Source organism: Prionailurus bengalensis, chromosome B4, assembly GCF_016509475.1.
Source record: "Prionailurus bengalensis isolate Pbe53 chromosome B4, Fcat_Pben_1.1_paternal_pri, whole genome shotgun sequence".
Classification (NCBI taxonomy): Eukaryota; Metazoa; Chordata; class Mammalia; order Carnivora; family Felidae; genus Prionailurus; species Prionailurus bengalensis.
In genome coordinates, this window is record NC_057358.1 from 61,499,136 (window position 1) to 61,525,805 (window position 26,670).

The window sequence follows — 26,670 nt, forward strand, 5'->3', positions numbered from 1 at the left end:
ATCTCTCTGTATATGCTATATTAGAAAATATATTTAGGGGCGCCTGGGTGGCTCAGTCGGTTGAGCATCTGACTTTGGCCTAGGTCATGATCTCGTTGTTCCTGAGGTCGAGACCTGCGTCAGGCTCTGTGCTGACAGCTCAGAGCCTAGAGCCTGTTTCGGATTCTATGTCTCCCTCTCTCTCTCTCTCTGTCTCTCCCCCACTCACATTCTGTCTCTCTCTCAAAACTAAATAAACATTAAAAAACAAAACAAAACAAACAACAACAACATATATGTATATATGTACATATATACATATACATACATATATACATATTATATATATATATATATATATATATATATATATATTTAAACAAGTAAAAGACAATGGTGATTGTCTTCTCTGGGAGGTAGAATGGGAAAGATTATGCCTCCTGCTTTATACTTCATTGTTTCAACATATAATATATTGATTATGTCGTAGCTTTAAAAAGAGAAAACCAACTTAAATACATTGTTGTGTTGTTTTGTGTCTGTTTTTTATATGTCCAGTATTTCAACCCTTTTTATTTTATTTTTTTAAGTCTATTCAGAATCCTCTCCAGAGCTTTGGCTGGAGGGGTATATAGGTTGGACTTGAGTGTTCTAGACAGGAGTAAGCTAAAGTTTTGCTTTCCCATTTGAACCATGCCATACTTAGAAGGAAATGCTGACCAATGAAGTCAATGCCAAGACTGACAGTGGTATCGAGGTCAGAGAGAGTTCTTTAGCTCAGTTTCCTACTCATTCATCTGGGTCTGTTTTGTGGCTTTAATAGGATTAGAGAAACATTTACATTGAGGCTTTAGGAGAATTTTCACACTGCTCAGCTCACAGAACAATATAAACCCACAGGATTAGGGATGGTGTTTATATAAAGTCAGTAGGGTAAGATGAGTGCATACACCTGGTTATCTCCTAGTTTTCTGCTTGCTGAGGAAGGCACTCTGAGATAATGGGAACAACAATGTAAGTGTAGGCAAGGGCATGTATTTCAGGAAGACACATATATTTTAAGGAAGTTCTACCTTTTTAAAAAGAAAGGAAAATCCATTTGCAAGTGATTTGTTGAAAACAAGACTGACATGGAAAATAATTTGCCTCTCAAATATATTGTTAGCATTTGCTTAATCTGCCATATATTCTTCACTCTTCAACCTTGCTTTTTCCTGCCTTTTGAGTCCCATAAAGATTGAAGTTATTCTTTCTGACTCTGATTCAGAGACCCATATTGCCTCTTGTAATTTAGGTTAATTGCTTACTGCAACACTAGAGATAAGATTAACACCCTCAGGAAACTGAGAATGCTAAGAAATAGTATCCAATTAGGACCTGTGGCAGGTTGTATTTTTCAAAAATGATCATAGCAGTGTTCCCAATCCACATTCTCCCTGTCAGTTGCTACTCCCCATCAGTAAGCACAGTCTATATCCCCTCCTCTTGAACGTGGGACTGAACTTTGGGCCTGCCTGAACAAATCTGATAAATAGGACACTGAGTGATTTTGAGGCTAAATCAAACAAGGCAATAAGGGCTCCACTCTTTTTGTGTCTTGTAATAATCACTTGTGAATCTAGCCATCATGCTGTGACAAAATTCAAACTGGCCTATTTGGGGCAACAACATGGAAGCCCCACATGGAAAGGAACTGAGGCCTCCAACCTCCAGCCAGCATCAGCCACCAGATGGGAGAGTGAGTAAGCCTTCGGCTGAATGTAGCTTCTAGTCTTCACGTCTTCCAGCCGAGATCCCAAATATCACGGAGCAGAGGCAAGCTGCTACAGCTGCACTATGTTCAAATTCCTGACCCACAGAGTTCATGAGCATAATAAATGGTTGTTTTACACCACTGAGTTGTAGGGTAATTTGTTTTGCAGCCTTAGTAACTGGTACGGGGCCACTTCTCCACTCAGAGATGGATAAGGAAGTATCTGTAGACAAGAGCAAAATTCTTTTCGAGAGATAATTTTATATCTTCATGGTGTGGCCTGGATTCAAAGAGTAATTTTTAAGAGGCATATGTAACTAATATTGAGATGCACAGAGAAGAGGGGGCAGAGAACTGGTTATTAAAAACTGTCCGAGCAAACAGAGCTCATGCATTCAGAAACCACCGGAAAAAGTCTCTGTTAGGTCCAGTTAAGCACTCTGTGTGATTCCATGCTGTTTCAAGACTTGGAATATTATCTAGACTGTCGGAGCCATCCAGAAAACTGTCTTTCAGAGAGATTTCAACATGTCATTAACTAATTCTTCCAGCTTCAGAAGCACAAAATAAGCAGTGCCAGAAAGCAACATGGCTGGAGCTTTCACTGCATTAAATAGATCTGACAAAGTTTAGAAAATGAATGATTCTCAACAACAACAATTTTCAGTGATAGAAATTAAGAAACTTGACATTTTTTTCATTTTATTGTTAAAAATTCCAAAATGTGTATAATTTTCAAATAATTTTATAAGTTACTGTTACTAATTCTTTTACTCCTCCATTTATTTTTATTCTATCTATGTACCATGAAAACAAAGCATCTACGTACTGATGCAAACCTCTATTTCATGTGATATTGTATTTTATTAATAGATGATGTACATTTAAAGAATACCATCACTAGTGTGCTAAGTGCTTTGTAAAATAACTTGCAGTTTCTTTTAATCATTTTAAATCCCTTGTACATATTACTTTTTGTGAAGGCAAAAGTACCATTTGTTGAAATTCTTGAAAATATATTACAGTATTTTTTCTAGTACACAGTTGCTAAAATAAATTTAGTAATTATCTCTTCTCATTTTGTTCTTTATTTAGTAAATTCAGCAAACATTTAGTCAGCCCTCATTACATGCCAGGTACTGTTCTAGACTTTGGAGAGGCAGAAGTAAATACATCAGAATCTATGTCTGGTTTCCTAGGGTTTTCTTAGGGAGCCTACATTTTAATGAGGTATGAGGCTGACATTAAACAAATGTGTGATATTTGTGGATGTTACCTGCTTTGGGGATCAGGGTGATGAGTTAGTGATGCAGCTGAAGAGCAGGTGTGCTGTTTAGAAGTGTGTGAAAGCAGGCCTCAACAATGAATTGAGGTTGGCATGTAGAGAGTGATGAGGTCATGCAGTTATCTAGAAAGATATTCCAGATGGAGGGAACACCAAGTGCAAAGGGCTGATACAGAAAGGAACTTGGTTATATTTGAGAAAGGGCAAGGAAGACAGGGTGGCTGCAACCAAGTGAGCAAAGGGAGACCAAGTCAGAAAGATGTGCCAGAAGGAAAGTGAAAAAAAAGTGATTCATTGGAGTTGTAGCTCTATCAAATGCTGCCGATATGTCCAGTAAATGTTGACTTAAACTTGAGTAGCCCTTAACTAATGTAATCTGATGAGCCCACATTGAAGGGACTTCAAAATTATAATTTAATCTCTAGAAGGTATCCGATTTGGGATTATTTCATTTTTTTAACTTTTAATATATATATTTCAGAGAAGTAAAATAGAGTGATCATTACAAGTTGTAAGCATAAGATGTATGCCTAGGATAAAAATGGGGGACCGGTGGTTGAATACAGAAGTTTAAGAAAAGAGAAGGAATAGTGTAAAAGTTTCAGATGTTTGTATTTTGTTTAAATAAGTGATGTGGGGTATAAATAGGATATATCTAAAAAAGTAAGCAACTGTTCTATTTATAGATGTCAGCAAGTATAATATAATATGCTGAAAATTCCATCCTTTGTAAAACTGTATAACTTACAGTAAATAAAAGGTTAGATAGCAACTTAAAAATGTGTAAGGGGATACAAAACCAAAATATTTAGAGACCACTGAATTAAACCAATTTGAAAACAGTGTCATACATTTGTAAGGTACTAATGTGTAGTTAGTTTACTCTATTCCATGTGACACAGTGTGTCTGTAACCTTTATCAGCCATTTAGAAAATGGTTGTCATTGGCCATACGTGTGTCCAGGAAAGTAATATTGGGATGGGACAGTGTAAGTTCTGTTCAAAGAACTCAAAGCACACGGGTCAGTAGCACTCATTCTCTCAGAAAACTATTAAATATTGACCAAGAAGAAGATATTACTCTCATTATTTCCTTGCAATATGTGGTATTTGGACACTATTCATTAGTGAATTGGGGCTAATGATAGCCCCAGTGCCATATTTGATCTGGGAAATTATATCAGTGTATTTCTTTACTATTCATTATACTTGCTCTATAAGCAAAATGCAGGTCTACATGAAGTTTTAATCAAGCTACCTGCTTTTAATAATGGCATAATTCTACTTCAGAATATTTTCATTAAGTCTCTTCCTTTTTTTTGATTTGTAGAATTGTAACTGGCTTACCCATATTCAAATCAGGCACCTGTAATCTCTTTAATTAGGAGCAAATTTCCAAAACAGTCTTTATTTTTACATTAAATGTGTAATGTACAAATTTACACTTCACAGTAATGTACACTTCATTTTCTATTAATAGTTTGCTTGCCTGTGAAATATATACCCTTTGAATATTTTCTTCTAGAGTAATTATTCTGTTTTTGTCCATTTGTCAAGTAAGTTATGATTAATTTTTCAGTAACTCACATTTCAAGTGTTTGTTATTGGTAACTATAGTTATGATATTTTGATTAACTGATAAATATATTTCTCAATTCTACTTTTCCCTTTTTTGCATTACCAAAGACTATTGAGACGTATATAGTTAAACATTATGTGGTTCCCTTTATAAGAACTCTAGAATACTAAAAATATAACCACTCATAGGATCCTTAATATTTATTGTGTTCCCCCTCCCACCTACTTGTTTTGGATAAAATAGCAGGGTAATGAAAAATGATTTTGAAATGTTGCTTTGCTGTGTTTCTTTTTCAAACTTTATTTGAATAGATAAAGATGTGGCGTATAGGGGTGCCTGGGTGGCTCAGTCAGTTAAGCGTCCAAATCTTGATTTCAACTCAGGTCATGAACTCATGGTTCATGAGTTCAAGCCCCACCTGTGCTGGAAGCTTCAGGCCTGCTTGGGATTCTCTCTCCCTCTCTCTCTGCCCCTTCCCCCCTCGCACACTCACTATCTCTCTAAAAATAAATTAATAAGCATTTTTTAAAAAAAGAACATGTGGTGTATATGTGTATGACACACATACACAATGGAATATTACTTAGCCATCAAAGAATGAAATCTTGCCGTGTATTATAATTAAGGTAAATAAGTCGGAGAATATACTATGTGATTTTACTCGTGTGGAATTTAAGAAACAAAGCAGATGAACATAGGGCAAGAGAAAAAAAAAGAGAGAGGGAGAAGGAAGCAAACCATAAGGGACTCTTAACTATAAAGAACAAACAGGGAGGGAGGAGGATGGGGGAATCGGCTAGATGGGTAATGGGTATTAACGGAGGGCACTGGTGATGAGCACTAGGTGTCATATGTAAGTGATGGATCACTAAATTCTACACCTGAAACCAATTTTACCATGTAAGTTAACTAGAATTTAAATAAAAACTTAAAATTAAAGTGCGTTTCAATAAAATACTTTATTAAATTTTTAAATAAAAAAAAAGAAAGTTGTTTCCTTAGCCTCTCCATCGGCTTTACTGTTTGATTTGAACAACAGGCGTATTTTGTGGTCTTTATTACACACAGGTATTTTGTAACAATTTTCTTATCAAACGCTTTTGTTCATGTTCCCTGTATTTTTAAATATTTTAGGATAGGAATAGTCTTTTGCAGTATTGTTCATTCTTCCAACACAACTTACTAGAGTTCATTTTAAAAGATACTCTCCCCACAAATATTATTTTCATTAAATCTTCACTTTCTTCCATAATGTATTATACGTTAATTCATTGTGACAGTATGAGTTCATACTCTGGAGCCAGGAACTTACATGTTCTGTAAGTATGGTTTTACTACCAATTCTCAAATGTAGAACTTTTTAATGTTTTAATTTCCTTGTTTGTAAAATAGAAGTGATGATCATAATTTAGTCAGTTCTTACCTCTCATTCTACTTTTGTTTTTAATTTCTTTTTAATGTTTATTTTTGAGAGAGACCGTGAGCAGTAGAGAGTCAGAGAGGGAGACAGAATACAAAGCAGGCTCCAGGCTCTGAGCTGTTAGCAACAGAGCCTGATGCAGGGCTTGAACCCATGAACCATGAGATCATGACCTGGGCTGAAGTCAGATGCTTAACCAACTGAGCCACCCAGGCGCCACCCCCCCACCATTCTACTTTTGATACTTCTTCTGAAAATACAGCTGACCCTTGAAGAATGCAGAAGTTAGAGGTGCTGACATCCCACAGTTGAAAATCCATGTGTACCTTTTGACTCTCCAAAAACTTAACTACTGATACCTTACTGTTGACCAGAAGTCTTATCGATAACATAAAAGTTGATTCACACATATTTTGTATGTTATGTGTATTATATACTACATTCTTATGATAGGGAAAGCTGGAGAAAATAAAATGTTATTAAGAAAATCATAAGGGGGTGCTTGGCCGGCTCAGCTGGAAAAACATTCAATTCATGATCTCAAGGTTGTGAGTTTGAGCCCCATGTTGGGTGGAGAGATTACTTTAAATAGGGGCGCCTGGGTGGCTCAGTCGGTTAAACGTCCAACTTTTGACTTTGGCTCAGGTCATGATCTCACAGTTTTGTGAGTTCTAGCCCCATGTCAGGCTCTGCACTAACCCTGCAGAGCCTCTTGGGATTCATTCTCTCTCTCTCTCTCTCTCTCTCTCTGTCTGTCTCTCTCTCTCTCTCTCTCTCTCACCCTCTCTTTATCCCTCCCCTGCTCATGTTCTGTCTCTCTCAAAATAAATAAACTTTTGGGGCGCCTGGGTGGCGCAGTCGGTTAAGCGTCCGACTTCAGCCAGGTCACGATCTTGCGGTCCGTGAGTTCGAGCCCCGCGTCGGGCTCTGGGCTGATGGCTCAGAGCCTGGAGCCTGTTTCTGATTCTGTTGTCTCCCTCTCTCTCTGCCCCTCCCCCGTTCATGCTCTGTCTCTTTCTGTCCCAAAAATAAATAAACGTTGAAAAAAAAAATAATAAATAAATAAACTTTTAAAAAATGATTTAAAAAATAAAATTAAAGAAATAAACTAAAAAAAATAGAAAATCATGAGAAAACACATTTGCAGTACTGTACTATAAAAAATCCACATATAAGTGGACCTACATAAATCAAACCTATGTTGTTCAAGAGTCAACTGTATTGAACTAACCTGATGAAATTAAGGAAGGAATGTTGAGTCCTAATATCAATAGTTTTCACCACTTTTTGTGAACAGTTCTATACCAGTGACTGACCATTGCGGGTCATTAGCTTTTTCAGTACAAGGAAGCTGTGTGGAATGATCATCAAATAATGAGATGAAGTCCACCAAGAGAAGGAAAAACACCAGTTAGCTTTCTTTGCTTTCTGGAACTTTATCTCACTTTTTGATGATTGTTCCACATTGTGCCTCAAATAGAGCAGTTGTGATTTTGTTTCCTGTCTACAGGATACATGTAGATCATTATCTACTACACTCCCAAAGGTCTCAGTCCTTCTGCTGTCCTTCACTCAAATATGTCTTTTCTTAACTATGGTTCAAGTATCCTTTAAAAATTATTACTAGATTGATAATTTTTACACTAATCCACGAACTAATGGACTTTTGGCAATCCCAGGTTTAAGTTTACAAGAGGAAGACTACTTCTGCAGAGATATCTAAGATCTTTGTTCGTGTGGTGGTCTTTCTCTCTAAATATCATCCCTAACTTTTCCCAGTTTCTCAGCCAACGATTCAGGCAAGGCTAGACACTTCCTTTATTTTTATGTAAAGCTCTCCCATCATTAAAAGACTACTTCTTTTAAAAAATGAAGTTTGTATTTCTGCATATACTCACCATAAATTTAAGAAATGTACTTCAGTGTTTTCTTTGAAGACATGCTATAAAATGAGACCACCATATAACTTTCTTAAAAACACTTAACTTTTTAGAGTATTTTTAAGTTTACAAAAAAAATTGAGAGGAAGATACAAAGGTTTCCCATATACCCTCTCATCCTACACGTGCATAATCTTCCCCATTATCAACATTCCCCCACCAGAACAGTGCATTTGTTAACACTCAATGAACCTATATTGACCCATCATAATCGCCAAAATGCATACTTTACACTAAGGTTCACTCTTTGTGTTGTATATTCTGTGGGTTTGGACAAATGAATAATGTATCTATCATTATACAGAATATTTCCATTGCTCTAAAAAACCTCTGTGCTTTGCTTATTCATCACCTCCTACCCCACCCCTGGCAACCACTTAAGTTTTTGCTGTCTCCACAGTTTTGCCTTTTCCAGAAGTTTTGCCTTTTCCATTATACAGTACACAGCCTCTTCAGTTTGACTTACTTCACTTACCAATATGCACTTAAGTTCCCTGCAAGTCTTGTCATGGTTTGATAGCCGATTTATTGTTTGTGCTGAATAATATGTCATCATTTGGATGTGCTACAGCTTATTTATCCGTTTACCTACTGAAGAACATCTAGTTTGCTTCCAAGTTTGGGCAGTTATGAATAAAACTGCTACAAACATCCATGTGCAATTTTTTGTGTGGACATAAGTTTTCAGCTCCTTCCAACTCCTTGGTATTTGGGTAAATGCCAAGGAATGAGATTGCTGGAACATATGGTAAGAGTATGTTTAATTTTGTAAGAAACCACCAAATTGTCTTCCAAAGTGGCTGTACCATTTTCCATTCTCACCAGCAGTGAATGAGAGTTCTTGTTGCTCCACATTTTCATCAGCGTTGGTGATGTCATTGTTCTAGATTTTGGCCATTCTAATAAATGTTTAGTGGTATCTCATGTTAATATACATTTCTCTGATGGAGATCTTTTCATAACTTATTTCCCATTTGCATATCTTCTCTGGAGAGGTGTTAAGTTCTTTGGTCCATTTTTAAATTAGGTTTCTTATTGTTGAATTTTAATAATTCTTTGTATATTTTGGATTACAGACTTTAACAGATGTGTCTTTTCAAATATTTTCTCCTCCTCTGTGTCTTGTCGTCTTACCATCTTGATACTGTCTTTTACAGGGCAGAGATTTTTAATGAATCTGAGCTTATCAATTATTTCTTTCATGGATTGTGCCTTTTATATTGTATCTAAAAAGACATCACCATACCCAAGGTTATCTAGGTTTTCTCTTCTGTTATCTTTCAGGGATTTTATAGTTTTGCACTGTACCTTCAGGTCTACAATTAATTTTGAGTTAATTTTTGTGAAAGGGTAAGGTGTATGTCTAGATTCATTTTTTTTGTCCTGTGGCTATCTAGGTACCATTTGTTGAAAAGACTGTTTTTCCTCAATTGTACTGTCTTTGCTCCTTTGTCAGATATCAGTCCAGCTATATTTATGGGGGTCTATTTCTAGACTCTCTTCTGTTCAACTGATCTTTCTTCAATCTGTTCTTTCACCAGTACTGCGCTACCTTGATTACTGTCACTTTATAATAAGTCTTGAAGTCTGGTAGTATTGGTCCCCCAACTCTTTTCTTTCTCTTCAATATCGAGTTGGCTATTCTGAGTCTTTTATTTCTCCATATAAATTGTACAATCAGTTTATTGATACCCATAAAATAACTTGCTGGAATTTTTATTGCATTATTTTTATTTTTTACTATTTTTATTTTTATTTTTTACCATTCACATACTCTTAAGCTATTACAGGAGATTATATTCCATTGGTTGTTTTTCAGTCCCCAAATTAAAAATGGCTAAATTGCTGGAAATTTTCATCTCATTCACTTAACATTTTGAGCTTATGCTCGAATTCTTGAGCTTATACTCTAAAAAGTAAATTTTTGTTTCTGATGTGATGGTAGACATGCACAGTGCAAAGTTGATACCTTTGCCACTGGGATCTATATCTGTCTCCTAACAAAAGAAACTAGAAATAACAGCATCGGTTAAGTCCAGAGGTAAGCAGTTTAAAGCTGGTACAGAGCCTTAAAAAAGTCATAAATGATTCAGGATCCTTCTGTCTTTGTACTTTTTCTATCTTTAGCACTGACTTACATTGTTAAGGCTACAGAATAATAGCTGGAGCTCCAGTAAACACATTTGTGATGGAGGAGAAAGGAAAAATGAAAACATTAAAGGAAAAAGAATTTGGGATAGGAGTCTGTCCCATTTTTAAGGAAATCCCCTGGAGGTCCTACCCAGTAACTTACACTCCCATTTCTTGAGCTACCCCTGGCTGGGAGGGAGTCTTGGGAGTGATGGCTTAAGGATATTCCTATTGGTCCTAGAACTAAACTAAAATTTTATTGGTAAGAACAAGGAAAATGGAATCTTGGAAAGAGAACTCACACACTGTGCCATATTTCCTGACTTCTGATACCTTCTGTTTGGTGGGTGTTTAGCGTTAATTATTTTTCAGCATCTTCTATTTGAGCAGGTGCTATTGCCATTTTTAGGCAGCAATATCCAAGTTTAGCTTTCTTAATTGAAAGCAAACTTCCTTTACTTGTTTACAAGAAGGAGGAAGGTTAGGGTTTTCTTACATTCCTTGTTCCAGCTGGGAGGCAGCAAGGGATTTTAAAAGGACTGACTGGGTGTTTGCCCACTTGGTTTCCTCAGTAGGATAAATCTGTTTTAAAATGTGCCAGACAGATGGTATTTTTTCCTTAAGGCTTCACTGATCAAGTGCACACCATAAAATCCTGAATGAAGAGGAGGAGCGGTACTCTATATTTTAAATGAGAGAAAAAAGTCTATTCACACTAACTTCCATTTGGTTAAACGATGCTTTGTTCCATTGGTTCAGTTTTGAATGCTGAGGAGTTCCTAATGGGAATCAGATGTGCATGACAGCTGTGGAGCATCTCACACTGTATACTTAGCCAGTTATATCAGTAGTAATGGAAATACGAAGGTAAGCAAGTGAAGACTGTTTAAGTCTCAAAAGTACCACAAGGGTGAGATCCATACCGTACATTGCTTTTACAAATGTTTGCCTTTTCTTTTGTTATGGACCTAGCAGGAAGTAAGTAGTCTGTTGTTTTTATATACAGCCGCTGAGGTTTATAAGTTCTTTAAGGCAGTGATTTCTTTTTTTTTTTTAACATTTATTCATCTTTGAAAGAGAGAGACAGGGTGTGAGTAGGGGAGGGGCAGAGAGAGAGGGAGACACAGAATCTGAAGCAGGCTCCAGGCTCTGAGCTGTCAGCACAGAGCCCAACGCAGGGCTCGCACGACTGAGCCCCCCAGGCGCCCAGGCAGTGATTTCTTATATGAAATATTTAATATGCCAGTTTTTCTTTAAATACTGCTGTTGCATTTTCAGGGAACTATTTGTGTATTGATATAACAGAAACCTTCCTGAACCTATTTAGGAAGAGAAGATGATCACATGTTTCAATGACTATCTGTAGGGCTTTTGGCATCTTGACAGGTTTTTGCACAAGTGTATGCAGTGCAAGAATCTCCTACATATTTCTAGCAAAACAGGTATTATGGCAAGGACCCCAATCATAACTGCAGTTCTTATCTGAGCAGGCAGTGTAGTATTGCGGTTTAGACAATAGGTTTCGTGTCATGCTCCCCTGGATTTGAGTCTTGGCCCTGCCATTTGGCCAAGTTATCAGTCTCTAAGCCTCAGCAGCCTCATTCACAGAGTTTCAAAAGAATAAAAATGAGAAAATACATAGTTTATGTTTCCCAATGGTGCCCTGCACTTAATGCAATCTCCCTGCCCTGAGCCTGGGCTAGACTGAATGAAATCGGGTTATGAAAAGATTGTGGCTTTTGTCTTGGGTGCTCTCTCACTCTCTTGGTGTGCTTTTGATCCCTCTCATTTTCTCTTGGATTGCTTGCTTTAGGAAGTCAGCTGCCCATATTATTACGCAGCCTTGTGGAGGGCTCACATGAGCTCTGTTAGAAATGGATATTTTGAGGCCTGCCAACAGCCACGAGAGACCTTGGAAGCAGATTCTTGCCCAGATGAACTTTGAATTGACTATAGCCAAGCTGAGAACTTACTTGATGGCAACCCCTCAGTAGAGACCAGGAGCCAGAGGCATTCAGTTAAGCAGCACCCAGTTCCCTTACCTACAAACTGTGAGATGATAAATATTTTCTGTTTTAAACCACTAGGTTTAGGGTGATTTGTTACACAATGACAGGCAACTAATACAACATATAAAGATGTTCATCTCTGCCTGGCAGGTAGCAAGCACTACCAATCAAGAATTAGTTGGGGCGCCTGGGTGGCGCAGTCGGTTAAGCATCCGACTTCAGCCAGGTCATGATCTCCCGGTCCGGGAGTTCGAGCCCCGCGTCAGGCTCTGGGCTGATGGCTCAGAGCCTGGAGCCAGTTTCCGATTCTGTGTCTCCCTCTCTCTCTGACCCTCCCCCGTTCATGCCCTGTCTCTCTCTGTCCCAAAAATAAATAAACGTTGAAAAAAAAATTTTTTTTTAAATAAAAAAATAAATAAACGTTGAAAAAAAAATTTAAAAGAATTAGTAACACTATTCTCAAAACAAGACGAGACTTATTTCAACATTATGGGATTATTGATCATGCACTGTAAATCATTTTCAGTATATGTGTGCACAGAGCTCATGAACAAGCCTTGTGGACAGCCACTTACCTGTTTTTGTAGATTAAAACATAAGACAAAATTTATCAGTCATCTGAGATTATAAGATAGCATGGGAAGACAGGACCCAGGAGGTCATGTAATTCTTTCTTCTACTTCAAAATAAGATGAAATTTGAGTTGCTGAAGGTCAAAACAAAAGAGGAGATAGATAGTAATTGGCAGATGTTCCTTAGATTGACACAAAATAATTGCTAAAATCTTTTAAAGATGAATTGACAAAAATGTGAGAGTTTGTGTTTGTTACTTGAACATTTTGTTACATAGCAGTATCTATTTATATCTTTATGTTTATTTAATTTACAAAAGGCCATCCTACAGATTGCAGTATTTGCAGTAACCAAGACCTTGAAAAAATAATGTGGGAAAAGGTTGTTTCATCGTTTGGGAGCATGTAACAAATTACATTAAAAACTTTATGTGGAATGTCATATTAAAATCAGTCTTCTGCCTTGCCAGAATCAATTCATCTTATATTTGAGATAAACTCATAGCTTGCCATTGAACTCTAAAAAGTAGGATATGGAACTTATTAATGGGTAAATATAACCTTATGGCTTAGAGTCCTAAGATAGAATTTCTGCATACTACTACTACAATTTTGTTTACCTTTCCTTTTGTTTTTCTAAAATTTCCCTAAATCTATGGCTTTCTTTTTTTAAGTTGTTTTGGAAATTTTTATATTTTCTTTGGAAATTGTCAGAATTGGGACTAAAGCAGTTGTTACCAGAACCTCCCCCCACCAACCCCGCGCTTTTTTTCAAATTCATTCAACTTCGCATGGGGAAGCTCATATCCTAAAGTCTAGTGGCTACTATCAGGCAAGTAAGAGTAAAATCTTTACTCACTACTACAGTACATCCTTTTCTGGCCAGCTGTTTGTTTCAAGATCGAATAAGGTTGTATTCCAAGGTGGTTTGCCTGCACGTCAGAATCTGGAATGCATATTGACTTATTCTGTCCAGATGATTTTGCAAGGAGCAAAAATGAATATTCCCATAGCCCAGTGGATTCTATGGTAGTTTGAGATGAAAAGACAGGACTGCCCAAATATGTAGAACTTACTTTAGATGATTCAAAAACAGAGAATTTACTTGCCCTAAGACATCTTAAAACAAAACAAAAGAAAGCAAAAAAACAGTTCTTCAGTTGTGGCCAATAAGGTTTAAGACTCTTTATACCCGTTTTTCATTTACTCTAAAAGAGCATCTGTAATTCATCTTGTGCATGGTAGAAAGTTACACAATTTCTTTATATGTTGACATTTTTTAACTGTATAAATAGTCAGACTTGAAATATACTTTAAAGTTGAAAAGTATCCTCAAAGAGAAAAGGAGATGAGAACTCTGGATTGAAAGTCTTCCTGGGACATGAATGATGACCTGTAAATGTTCTGGTAAAGAGATTAGGCCTCCATTTTCTGAAGTTCATGGTTGAGGCAGTTGGCACTGCCTTAGTTCAGACCACTGCCCTGACTACATTGAACCTGTTAGAGTCAGAGTTATTCTAAACATGTATTTTATGTAACATTATTATCTTAAAATTGGTTCAGAGTCCCTTTCAACATGATTTACAATAATGACATAGTTATATTCCCAGAGAGGGGATTTCATGTCTAAACTCAAGCTTTATATACAATATATCCCTCTTGCAATCAAATTTTCTTATCTGAAAATGTCAAGAAAAGACTATTTTAAAAGAGAAACTCTTTATGGTTAATATACCAGTAATAAAACAGATAGCATAGAATCTCCATTAATGCAACTAGTAATGTTATACAAAAGTCTAAAGTTTCTTAGGCTGAAATGATGAGAAGCAGAATTTGAAGATACAAGAGAAAAGTAAAGATGGTCTTTAGAGCAAAAATATTTAGATGTCATACAATAAAAGTAATCACCACTCAAGAATAAATTGATCTTCAAGTCTGTCAGCCCTTATTATGATGGTTTCATAAAACATACCAAACCACTACAGTTATGTTTACATATTAAGTTTTAAAATCGATCTGCAGTCTACTTCCTTCATGTCTACACTGAGGCTAAGAGTGGTGATGTCACCACACCCAGAATAGTTCTCTGCACCTTCTAGGAATGACTCTTACCTACCCATTGTTAAATACTTAGGGAGGGCCTAGAATGTACTTGATACGTGGTAGAGTTTTTTTAAGCAAAGATAAACTCAGGTTGTAATACATTTAAATACATTTTAAAGAAGCATATTTTTTAAGTGTAGGAAGACATACAAGTTTGTGAAACTGGTCTCTTAACCACCCAGAGCATCAATTTAGACTATGAAATCTCAAAATATCTTCTCGCTAAAATTCCATGCTTACTTATAAGAGGATACTCGATCAGTGTAGTCTTCTTCCTATATTTGCAGTTTGTTTTGAGTCTACAGGAGTTCTGAAGAAAAATAAATTTGTGGAGCATTTTTCCAGTTATGCTTTATGCACGTGCACACACACACACACACACACACAATTCCTAAGTTTAAAAAAGTTGGAGAAATGTTACCATACTGTAGCCATTTTCGCAATTCAAATGTTTATGAGCACAAAAGCTCTGAGGAGTTCTAAAGAAAAGAAACCTTTTTAATTCCTCATTTCCCAAGCTTACCTGACTAAAAAACCCTAAAACAAAAATAGAACATGTGCTACATAGAAATGATATTTTACACATTGTGGGAAACACTACTCTCGTTTGTAAGGACCTCAACAACTTAGAAAAATCATTGTTAGTAGTTTCCTTGGGCTGCTATAACAAAGGACCACAAACTGGATGGCTTAAAACAACAGGCATTTATTCTTTGACGGTTTAGCCTTAGAAGCTAGAAGTCTGAAATGAAGGTGTTGGCATGGCCATGCCATCTCCGAAGGCTCCAGGGCAAGATCCTAGCTCCTGCTGTTGCTGGCAGTCTGATGCATTCCTTGGTCTACAGCCACATCACCCCAGTCTCTGCCTCCATTTGCACATGGTGTTCTTCCCTGTGTCTGTTTCTGTGTTTCCCTGTCTCTTGAGTAGGACAGCAGTGATTGGGTTAGAGGCCATCCTAATCTGGTATGTATCTCTTGCCCTGATCTCCCTCCTGAATTACACTCTTCTATCCAATATCTGACTTATCTGATAGGATTAGACAAACCAACCCCGTCTAAAACAAAATTCTAGTTTTCCTCACTCCAGCTGCAGTCCATCATCAGTAAATGGCAATACCATTCTGAGAATAACCTTTTATTTCTCTTCTCCATTCATCCACACTTCTAATCCATCAGCAACTCAAGTTGGTACTATCTCAGATATGTTCCAAAACTGACCTACCATTTAGCTTCCCCTGGAAGTGGTCTGAGTAACGTTATATCTTGCGCACACCAAAAGTCTCAGAACTGGGTCTTCCTCTTCCGCTCTTGCCCCACTACAGTCTGTCATCTCCAGTAACAAAATGTGGTCTTTTTCTTTTTTTCTTTTTTTTTTAACGTTTTTAATTTATTTTTGAGACAGAGAGAGACAGAGCATGAACGGGGGAGGGGCAGAGAGAGAGGGAGACACAGAATTGGAAGCAGGCTCCAGGCTCTGAGCCATCAGCCCAGAGCCCGACGCGGGGCTCGAACCCACGGACCACGAATCGTGACCTGAGCTGAAGTCGGACACTCAACCGACTGAGCCACCCAGGCGCCCCAAAATGTGGTCTTTTTCAAACCTAGAGTGTGGTCATACTCCTGCTCAACACTCTCCAATGCCCTCCTACACCTAGAGTGTCCTACATGCTCTGGCCACTGTCTTGTTTCTTTGATCCTCCCTCCTTCTCCCCATTGCTCATTTTGCTCCAGTTTTACTATATGTGTTGCCCATCCTTAGTCAAACCAAATCCGGACCTACATTTCGGACCTCACTCTTGAAGTTACATCTGCCGTAAAATTTTCTTTCCAGATGCATTTGCATGGTGCCTTTCTTCCCTTTCTTCTTTCAGTTCTCTTCCTAACCAAAAGCTCTCACCTTGGTCTTTGTCAAGTACTACTTTGTTATTTTTTATACTACTGATCTCCACCTGAAAAGTATTAGTTTGTCTCCTCAAACTACAGTATAAATTATGATAAAGCTGAGTATTGTCTGATTCATCACTGTATTTCCAGTGCCTATAATGCACATCGTAGGTGACAGAGAAATATTAAATAAATGAGCAAATGAAAGAATGTATGAATAGTCCTAAGCAGACTTTCTCCACTACAGTCAAGCCTCCTTCTTCAGTGTCTCTCAATAGTCTATCTTTGTTCTCCTAACCTGCTTTCCTCAAATTGCTAACACATCTTCTCCTCTTTATCTAAGGAAATGCTCTTGATACTCTGAGCACCTGTTCAAGTCCCACCTCCGTGAAGTTTTCACTGCAGCCCTCCTGCCATGATCCCTCCCTGTCTGTCATCCTCCATTAGACTCCATCTTTACACATCAGCATCTAATTGTTCTTCAATTACTGTGTGTGTGTCTCTCCTGAAAGATTATAAACTTCTTAAGGACAAGGACATCATTATTTTATACTTTTAGTGCCCAGACCTCAGAGCAATCATGTACAAAGAGTAGGCGATTCTGACTTTTTTATTGATCAACTGATTGACTAGCTGATTAATTGATTACCTCAATCTCCAACATGTAAATGAAACAACTTGAGGGCCTGTTGTGAGGGGAGGTGTATAATAAAGTCAGAAAAAGAGGGATGTTCATATCCAGATAACACCATTAAAGGGTCGGCATCGTAACAAATAAGTGACTAAAGAACTATTTCATTTCTTATTAGAAGGTAAACAGTCTTTCTTACCCAATATGATGATGTTAACTGGAAAATCTGCCTGAGTAATCACAGTTCCAGATCATCATACTTGACCTTTCTTCAGTGCTCATGAAAGAGTTTGTTAGTGAATGTGAAAACTGAATCCATAACATGTGCTATTACTAAACTGATAACATTTGTTTATGAATCACCTTCCATCAGTGAATTTGCCAGATATCCATTCTAGCTTTATTAAAAAATTAGATCACTTTGTAAGCATAGTTTAAAATATGGTGGAGGGCAGGTTAAAAAAGTAACATTGATAAAGGTAGACCTAGTATTTTCACATCTCTTGGTATATGTTGCTGGTAGAGGCCCAAAAGATATTGAAATTAGTACTAAGTGTATTATATATATCATATATATAAGACATATAATATATATATTCAAAAACAATGTATTAGATTTTCTGGGATGTAAACAGTGCTCTTAACAGTACTATTAAAATAACCTACATAAGGGTGCCTGAGTGGCTCAGTTGGTTAAGCGTCTGACTCTTGATTTCGGCTCAGGTCATGATCTCATGGTTGTGAGATCAAGCCCTGCATCAGGCTTTGTGTTGAGTGTGGAGCCTGCTTGGTATTCTTTCTCTTTCTCTCTCTCTCTCCGCCCCTCCTTGCTCCAGAAAAAAAAAAAAAGCCATACTTGTTTGTAATTGACTTTGAATTGTGCTTTTTAGACCAAGGTATGTTCACCATCCATTGTATTGTATTTTGGGACGAAAGCTTATGTCTAGACATGTTTTTCTTTTTCTTTGCCATAGCATGAAATACTAATGGAAAGGTAAATCTAATGCAGGGAATTACTAGGAACTCATGTGTTCTTTTTTTCCCCTCCTAATCTTATTAATATTAACTTCTGGCAAGTAGTATGCTCTGAAATGGTTTTCAGCAGTATGCAAACTCAAGAGATGCAAAGAGGGGGAAAAATATTTATAAAGCACAGGTGTCTATTTCTGAGACCTCAGAATTTCCAGGTTATTTCCAGGTATCTGAAAGAGCTGAATAAAGGCTGAAGCAACAGAAAATGAAGGGAAAACAAAGCAGTTAGAGCTACAGTGTTATTAAGAGATTGTAAACCCCATATCCAGAAATGTTTGCCACCACTACTCTGGACATAATATATTGTCAGCACAAAGTCATAGAATACAAATCTTTGATTCACTTTGAAATGAAAGTCACAAATACAGGACTAACTCCCAATCTTCAAGGGGCAAAAAGAGTTGAATATTTTGCAGAAATCTTCTTGCCTCAATAAAGGATAATAAGGTAATTCCTAATAAGACAGAAGCTGTTGAAATTCAGGAATTTGCCATGAACATCAGCTTGATATACTCGTTTCAGAGACAGGAATTCACTGTCTTCATAAGAGAAAGATCTTAAGTGTTCCTCCTCACAGATATGATGTTATGTATCATGCCCAGGAAGCACCACCAAATTAGAAGTTCAGCTCTGTGATGGCCCAATTTATCTAGGGGATCAGTGTCACCTTATTGCTCCTTGAAGTGTTGAGTTCCTGTTGATTTAATGGATCCCTGCCTTCAGAAAGTCCTGGAGAGGCTTAGTGAAAGATGCAAAATGAACTTTGGAGCTGTCTAACCCCAAAACCAGTATGGCCATCATCATATAATCCACTAATTCCATAAGCAAAAGAAGAGAAGTGCTTGATATGTTTCAGTAAACATTTTATCAAACCTTCATATATATATTATGCTTTTAAAATTTTTACAGAATATGTATTCATTCTGAATGGATAAGTAGAGATGATTATTGTTACTTAGCAACAGTCACAGGTTGCGTGTTATGTGAGCTTGTGTGATAGGCCTTCTAAAGCAGAGAAGTTTATCCTCCATCTCATATTCAGAAATTCTAATATATTCAGTTAAATTTCATTTTAATGGAACTCCTGATTATTCTAGGGGCTTCTAGAAGACTGAACTATTAAAGCTAACACTTATTATATATGAACATGAGTTATGAAACTTAATTGTAAAGCAAACACCCATGAAGCCACCTCCAAAATGAACCCATGTGTCTCACCCAGCCTGACACTATCCTCTACATACAACTCCAGATACAACCATCCTCATTTGTGATTGCATAATTTCCTTGCCTTAAAAAGAAATATATTATTGCCTATTGATGTAACTCAAAATAATACACTTTAAAATTTTGCTTGGCTTTGTGCTATATGAAAAAAAGGACATCAGACTATCTCTAGTCTGACCACTTCCATTTTAAATTCAATTTTATTACAAATATTCACTAATTTATATTCTTCTGAAATATTTGATGGTATAGTTAGTAATATGTTTCTTAACATGCAATATATTCAGGTTTATTATAAAGTTGTAATTAAGATAGCATTATATTTGTGTAGGGACAGGTAAATTGTCTATTGGAACAGAATAAGGAGACTAAAGACAGACTCTTGCATATATGGAAACCTGATTCAAGGTAGAAATAACACTGCAGATGACATATGCTTTGGCTCATGCATAATTTTTAAATAATTTTTAAGTAAATTTTAAATAATAAAATATCCATTTTTATATAAGTACATATAAAATTATAAATACACAATGGAAAAGTATGCAACGATTTAAGAGAAGAAAACAGGGGTGATCCTCTCATACACTGCAGATTGGACTAATATATTAGTATCCTCACTCTATAAAGCAATTTGGTATTATCTATCACAATTTAAAATATGCAAATATAGGGGCGCCTGGGTGGCTCAGTCCGTTAAGCGTCCGACTTCAGCTCAGGTCACGATCTCGCCGTCTGTGAGTTCAAGCCCCGTGTCGGGCTCTGGGGGCTGATGGCTCAGAGCCTGGGGCCTGCTTCCAATTCTGTGTCTCCCTCTCTCTCTGCCCCTCCCCTGTTCATGCTCTGTCTCTGTCTCAAAAATAAAAATAAACGTTAAAAATTTTTTTTTAAATATGCAAATATTATGATGTAGAAATTTCACCTGTTAGGATCTGACCAAGAGACAGCATCAAAGATCTTTTGAAAGGAGTGCACTCAGGTTGTTAATGTCCTTGGTGCTTCAAAAACAAGACAAAACTGGAGTAAATTGACATGTCTATCAGTGAGGAGAGTGACTACATAGATCATGGAACGCAGTCAAGTAATGTCTTAAATGAGATCGGGAAAATTTCAGTAATAAAATTTCCACTAAAGCAGTTGAAATAAAGTGATTGTATGCACTCTCCCATAGTTAAAAATTATTAAGATCTGGATCAAATATTTTAAAAACCTATCTTTAGGGGTGCCTGGGTGGCTCAGTCGGTTAAGCATCCGACTTCAGCTCAGGTCACGATCTCATGGTCCGTGAGTTCGAGCCCCGCGTCAGGCTCTGGGCTGATGGCTCGGAGCCTGGACCCTGCTTCCGATTCTGTGTCTCCCTCTCTCTCTGCCCCTCCCCCGTTCATGCTCTGTCTCTCTCTGTTCCAAAAATAAATAAATGTTAAAAAAAATTTTTTTAAAAATAAAAACCTATCTTTAAATGCTTGAAAACATCCCAAAATGGATAGAAACTGGGAATGGACTGGAGTTAGTTATTAGTACACTCTGCTGTACTATTTGAATTTGGACCAAGTGCAAATTTTTTAAAACTACAAGTATTTATATTTCAATTTGTTTTATATATATTAAAATAAAACTTTTAAAAATTCACCTTAATCTCCTACATATTTTTTAGATTAGGTCGAACTTGTTTTCACTTTTAGAATTAAACATGTATCTGTCATTTCCTGGTAGACTGCCTTGCTCTGTTTGAGTAACTATTTACTGATTCATTCAATCTCAGTAAATATTTACTGAGGGTCTAACATGTGCCAGACCCTCTTCTAGTTGCTGGGGTACAATAGTCAGCAAGACACACAAGGTCTCTACTCACTGGGCTTTTATATTGTCATGATGAGCTGTCTTGTTGAATAGACATGTATAAGCAGAGGTATATATTCACCTAAAGGTATATCATCTGAGAGAAGAAGGGGAAAATAAAAACAGGAAAAAGGATGAGGAGAAATCCTATTTCTGTATGTACATTAATGTAAAACTGTTAGAATTGAAGGGACTCTTAGTAGTGTTCAATTTGTTTACATGAGCATTTTGCGAAATACAATGCATTTTTATTAACTAATTTTTAGGATATTTCAAAGTTTTAATCATCCAGTTTTTCAGTCATTTTGAATGTCAGCAGATTGTAGAAGTGGAATTTAACAGAATTCTTGGTTGTATTTTTTTCTTTTATGTTGGGGAAAGCTTGTCAGAAGATTATGTCAAATTTCACATAAGTATGAAAGGTATATTCTGTGAAATGGAATTTACTTAACTTTGTGAATTCCTTCATTGTTTTCTAACCTATAGGCAATGTGTTGTCATTGGTTATTTTTATACCAGGGGCAAATTTATTTTTCATTTAAGTTTTTAATTTCAATTCCAGTATAGTTAATATACAGTGTTATGTTTCAGGTATACAATATAGTGATTCACCAATGCTATACATTACTCAGTGCTTATCATAAGTATACTCTTTAATCACCATCACCTATTTCACCCATCTGCCAATCTGCCTCCTCTCTGGTTGCCATCAGTTTGTTTTCTATTGTTAAGAGTCTCTTTCTTGGTTTGTCTTTCTCTCGTTTTTTCCCTTCACTCATTTGTTTTGTTTCTTAAATTCCACATATGCATGAAATCATACGGTATTTGTGTTTCTCTGACTTATTTCACTTAATGTTATACTTCCTGACTCCATCCATGTGATTGAGAATGGCAAGATTTCATTCTTTTTCATGGTCATGGCTGAATAATATTCCTCTTTGTGTGTGGGGTGCACACACACACACACACGCGTGTGTGTGTGTGTGTGTGTGTGTGTGCTGATCAAATGTATGCTATTTCTCTAGTAACTGAATACTAATACCAATTTTAAAATTATAATGATTATCACCTCACTTTAGATAATATAGGCCAGAATTAGTGACTACATTGTCTCTGAGTTTAAAGCACTATTTGGTTTTCTAAATCATCTTAAGCCCTCATCTAGTGGGCTTCAGTGGCATAATATTCCTTACCCCTCAACTAAGTGTATTTTTTTTCTCTTTTTCTCTCCCTCTTTTAAAAAAAATCAACAGCTTGATCAAGTCATCCGCCAAAGAAGCCTGTCCAGTTTGGAACTGTTCCTCTCTTGTGCTCAGAAACAGTTAAGTGCTTTAATAGCTACAGAACCAGTTGACATTGAATAAAGAGAACATGACAAGCAAACCCACACTGGCAATGGATAAATCATTAGACCTCTAAAATACATGCTGTGAATTCTAAAGATGCTTTTGTTTTCTTTCCAAACCTTGCAGAATTGATTTCCACTTCAAGGGTAAACTAAACCAATATTTAGAAGAACTATCACAAGATCCAATTTATTTTCTCTTGTTTTCTCCTTTACATTTACTGTTATTTTCATAGTAGTAGGAGCAGCAGCAGCAACAGAAAATAAAATGTGACCCAAAAACCGTTGAAAATTGCCACATTACCAAAAGTTAATTAAACTTCATATTCTCTGGTGGCCTATTACATAGTATTTGGTAAAAGTAGTAAATACCTTTACTTATTGCTTCACAGTGGCTCCTGATAAGATTCTGGAATGTAGCCATACATTTATTTGATTTTGCAGATAAACAGCATGGATTTCCACATCACTAATTTATCTGTGTAACTGGGATATAAAACACTGACGTGACAGAGTCATTCTGATATTACCAAACCCCTTTTCTATAGAGGGATCTATGTATTTTCATTGGTAGTGATTAAAAATACTGAACATTATTATATTAATTCAGCTTTGATCTGATGTACCACTTAAAGGGGTATGTGTGTGATATATGCTTACTTCCTGTTTCTGTTCTTCGGAGTCACTATAATTCAATAAAATCATTTTTCTTATTAATCCTATCATGAACTTAATCTCTAGAAAGATAATATAACTTAGCCATTTGTAGGAATTCAGGTTCAATATAAAAGATATGAAATCCTTTCCCATTACTTCAGAATGTATTTAAATTATGAGCAGTGTACTTTAATGCAAAATCATGAGTCTTTTTAACATCAGAATTAAAATGCTGTCATTAAAATGTATGCAAACATTTTGTCTTGTTTTCTGAAATGCTTCTATTTCCATGGGCTTTGTACTTTTCTGGGATTTCTCAATCTAATAAAAAGAACTCCAAAAGCTTACTTGGTTATTATTTTTCCTTTTTTAATCTTTCAAAAATTGATTCTTTTAAAAAAAATTTTCTTAAACTTCTATATTTATGGATGATGATGTTTTTATACCTCCACCTAAACATTTGAAATAAAATTTGCCAACAGTCATTTTTAAGTGTTGATAACTACTTAGTTTTCTCTTATAAATTTAAATGAGAAATTAAAGTAAACAGCAACATAGTAAATCAAGGAGGAGGGCTTTTAATTCAGGAACAAGCCAATAACACAATGTTATAGTCATATTTAAAATCAGTTGACTCTTAGGGCACCTTGATGGCTCAGTGGTTAAAGGTCCAGCTCTTGATTTTGGCTTAGGTCATGTCACGGTTTGTGAGTTTCAACCCCAGCCCCAACTGGGATCTATGCTGACAGTGTAGAGCCTGCTTGGGATTCTCTCTCTCTTCTCTCTCTCCCTCCCTCTCTCTCTCTCTGTCTCTCTGCCCTTCCCCCTCTCTTGCATGCATGTGTGCTCTCTCGCTCTCTCTCTCCAGATAAAGTTTAAAAAAAATCACTTGACTCTCTGTCATCAAATTTGAAATGATAAGGTATTTTACAAGTCGCTTAAATGTTAATTAGATGAAAATGAAGCATAGGTCACTGATACTAAGACTCAGACTAAGATCCAGAGACAGTGGAAATGTCAAGAAAATCTAGTCTATACCTCTCTTTCATGCCTGTACCACCACAGATTGATTTTTTTCTCTTCTGTTTGGGGTTCCAGCTTTGCTATTGGCTTAGACTAATTGTTGTCTGAAGTAATTTGGAACAAATTGGTACTGATCAGTCTACAGGTATTTGCAGAATACCCACCAAGCACAAGAAACTCCTGGATTGCTACAGTGCTTTTTTTTTCCACAGAGCTGCCCTTAAAGATAACTAAGAATAATCATCTGGGCAAAGAATCAATTATTTGAGTACATTGATCCTTCCAAACCGAATTAGCCGATAATCTGTTTCAGTGATGTTCAAGTTACGGATTTCCTCTTTAAGAACTGTATTCTCCTTTTGCTCTGGTTATCAAAAGGACATAGACCATCTCCAGTAGTACTCACTAAGAGAATTAAATGCTTCAAGACTGTGCCATGACTAAAGCTAAGAGTTTTTCCCTGAAATGTGAGCCCAAAGTCTCAAAGAAAAATACCCAAATGTTTTGTTTTTAAACTTTCTTTGCCCATTGTATGATTCTGCTAATTATTTTTATGTAGCATTTTCTACCTTTATGTTTAGGTGACTAAGGCACCATTCTGAAAGGCTGAGAGGAAGACAGCAGTTAGATGTTTTGAATGATAAAGCTTTATCAAAACAGTGACTGCATTTTTAATAGCATGCTTGAGGGTTCATTAGTAGAAAAGTTTTCTGCCCCTGCAAATGAGTATCTTCTTTGTGCCAAGTATTTTCACATCTTATACCAATACCCTATAGTTTAAACAGCCCTGTGAAGGAGATGATCTATCCATATTTATTAGTGGAGAGGTATTTACTTGCTCATGCATGATGAATGACCAAGTGGAGTTGGGATTCAACTTCAAAGCTTTCAACATGCAGTTTACTCATTCTAGTACACTGGAGATGCTTAATATTCTCTCCATGAGAAGATATCTGAAACTCTCTCTTCCATGTAATCTCATCACACTATTTTAATCTTTTAAGAGGAAGACTACCCTCCCTCCTTGTAAATAAACCTAGTTGGAATTCTGGCTCTGCCTCATTCTAATTGTGGAATGTTGAACAAGTTGCCTGACCAATTTGAGTCTCCGTTTTCTCTTTGTGAGGTAGAAATAGCGATTTTTATAGGCTTTTTTGAAAATTAAATTAAGCTTTTAAAATGCTCCATATACAGGCCATGTTAGTGTGGCCACCAGTTCACAATTACTCCCCTTTCTCTGGGAACTGTCCATGAGATACAAGTGTGGTTACCCACACACAACTGGTTAAACAATATGGTCCAGCCTCTCTGACCTAGACTGATCCACAAGTGAAGATCTGACCTCAACTGGGCCTCCTGTGCAGAGTCATCTGGTGAGACACTTAACTACTTTACCCTACGGAACCAGAGATGAGAACTTCTGAGGTTGAAAGTCCCCTGATCCCTGCCTTGCCTGAGTCCTGGATTCTATGAGATACCCAAATATTCTTGCAGTATGCCAACACCACTTACTTTTTTCCCCTAAGCTAGCCAGAGCCAGTTTCTATTCCGTGTAACCAAAAGAATATTAATCAAGGCAATCCAGCACAGAGCCCAGCGCATAATCCCTGGATACTCGGCACTTGTAAATTCTTCATTTCCTCCACCATAGTAATCCACATCCAAAATGGGAACACTCTTTGATTTATTTTAAGGAATGTTAAAAATATAACTGAACCAAAGCCCCTATTGTCTAACAAAGCCAAGTAAATCACAGATACCTAAAACTATGAACAAACAGTGCCCTATTTAGAACTTCTCTGTCACTCAGAATCTGGAGTAGAGGTTTAAACTCAGCTTTGCTAAATGCTGATTCATGTTCCAATTCAAAGGAGCCTTGCTCAGTGATTGCTCTGAAATTAAAACCAGAACAATGTCCCTATGATTGGTGTTATTCTGCACTGAGTCAAACATCTATAATGACTTTTTTTTAATCCGGCAGTTAAACTGAATGGAATCAGGAAATGCTATCTATGCTTTAAAAAACAATAAAAGCAAAAGAATTATCTGTTCACCTAATTTAAAAGATAGCCTTTGCATATTAAATCCTGAACAAGGGGGGTGGGGGGAAGCCATATGTAAAAACCTGGAAAACATTAAAAAGCCCCAAGAGAAAAAGGCAAGTTGGATCAAAGCATTTAGCTCCTAGTCTTCTGTTTACATACCAGCAAACAACTCTACTGTGTCTCCAAAGACTCTGCTAACAAGAAGCAGAAAGCCAAC

General features: G+C 36.7%; 1 protein-coding gene across 21 annotated transcripts in view; it reads left to right on the top strand.

Annotated features, from left to right (window-relative positions):
• The window catches only part of CCDC91 (coiled-coil domain containing 91), a 353,607-nt gene extending 329,875 nt beyond the window's left edge, over window positions 1-23,732 (top strand). For all 21 annotated transcript variants that reach the window (XM_043562023.1, XM_043562025.1, XM_043562041.1 and 18 more), the window contains one exon: window positions 22,637-23,732. In XM_043562023.1, coding sequence (XP_043417958.1) covers window positions 22,637-22,747 — 111 coding nt within the window. In that variant the 3' untranslated portion in view covers window positions 22,748-23,732. The remainder of the gene's footprint in view (window positions 1-22,636) is intronic.
• The last annotated feature ends 2,938 nt before the right edge of the window (window positions 23,733-26,670 follow it).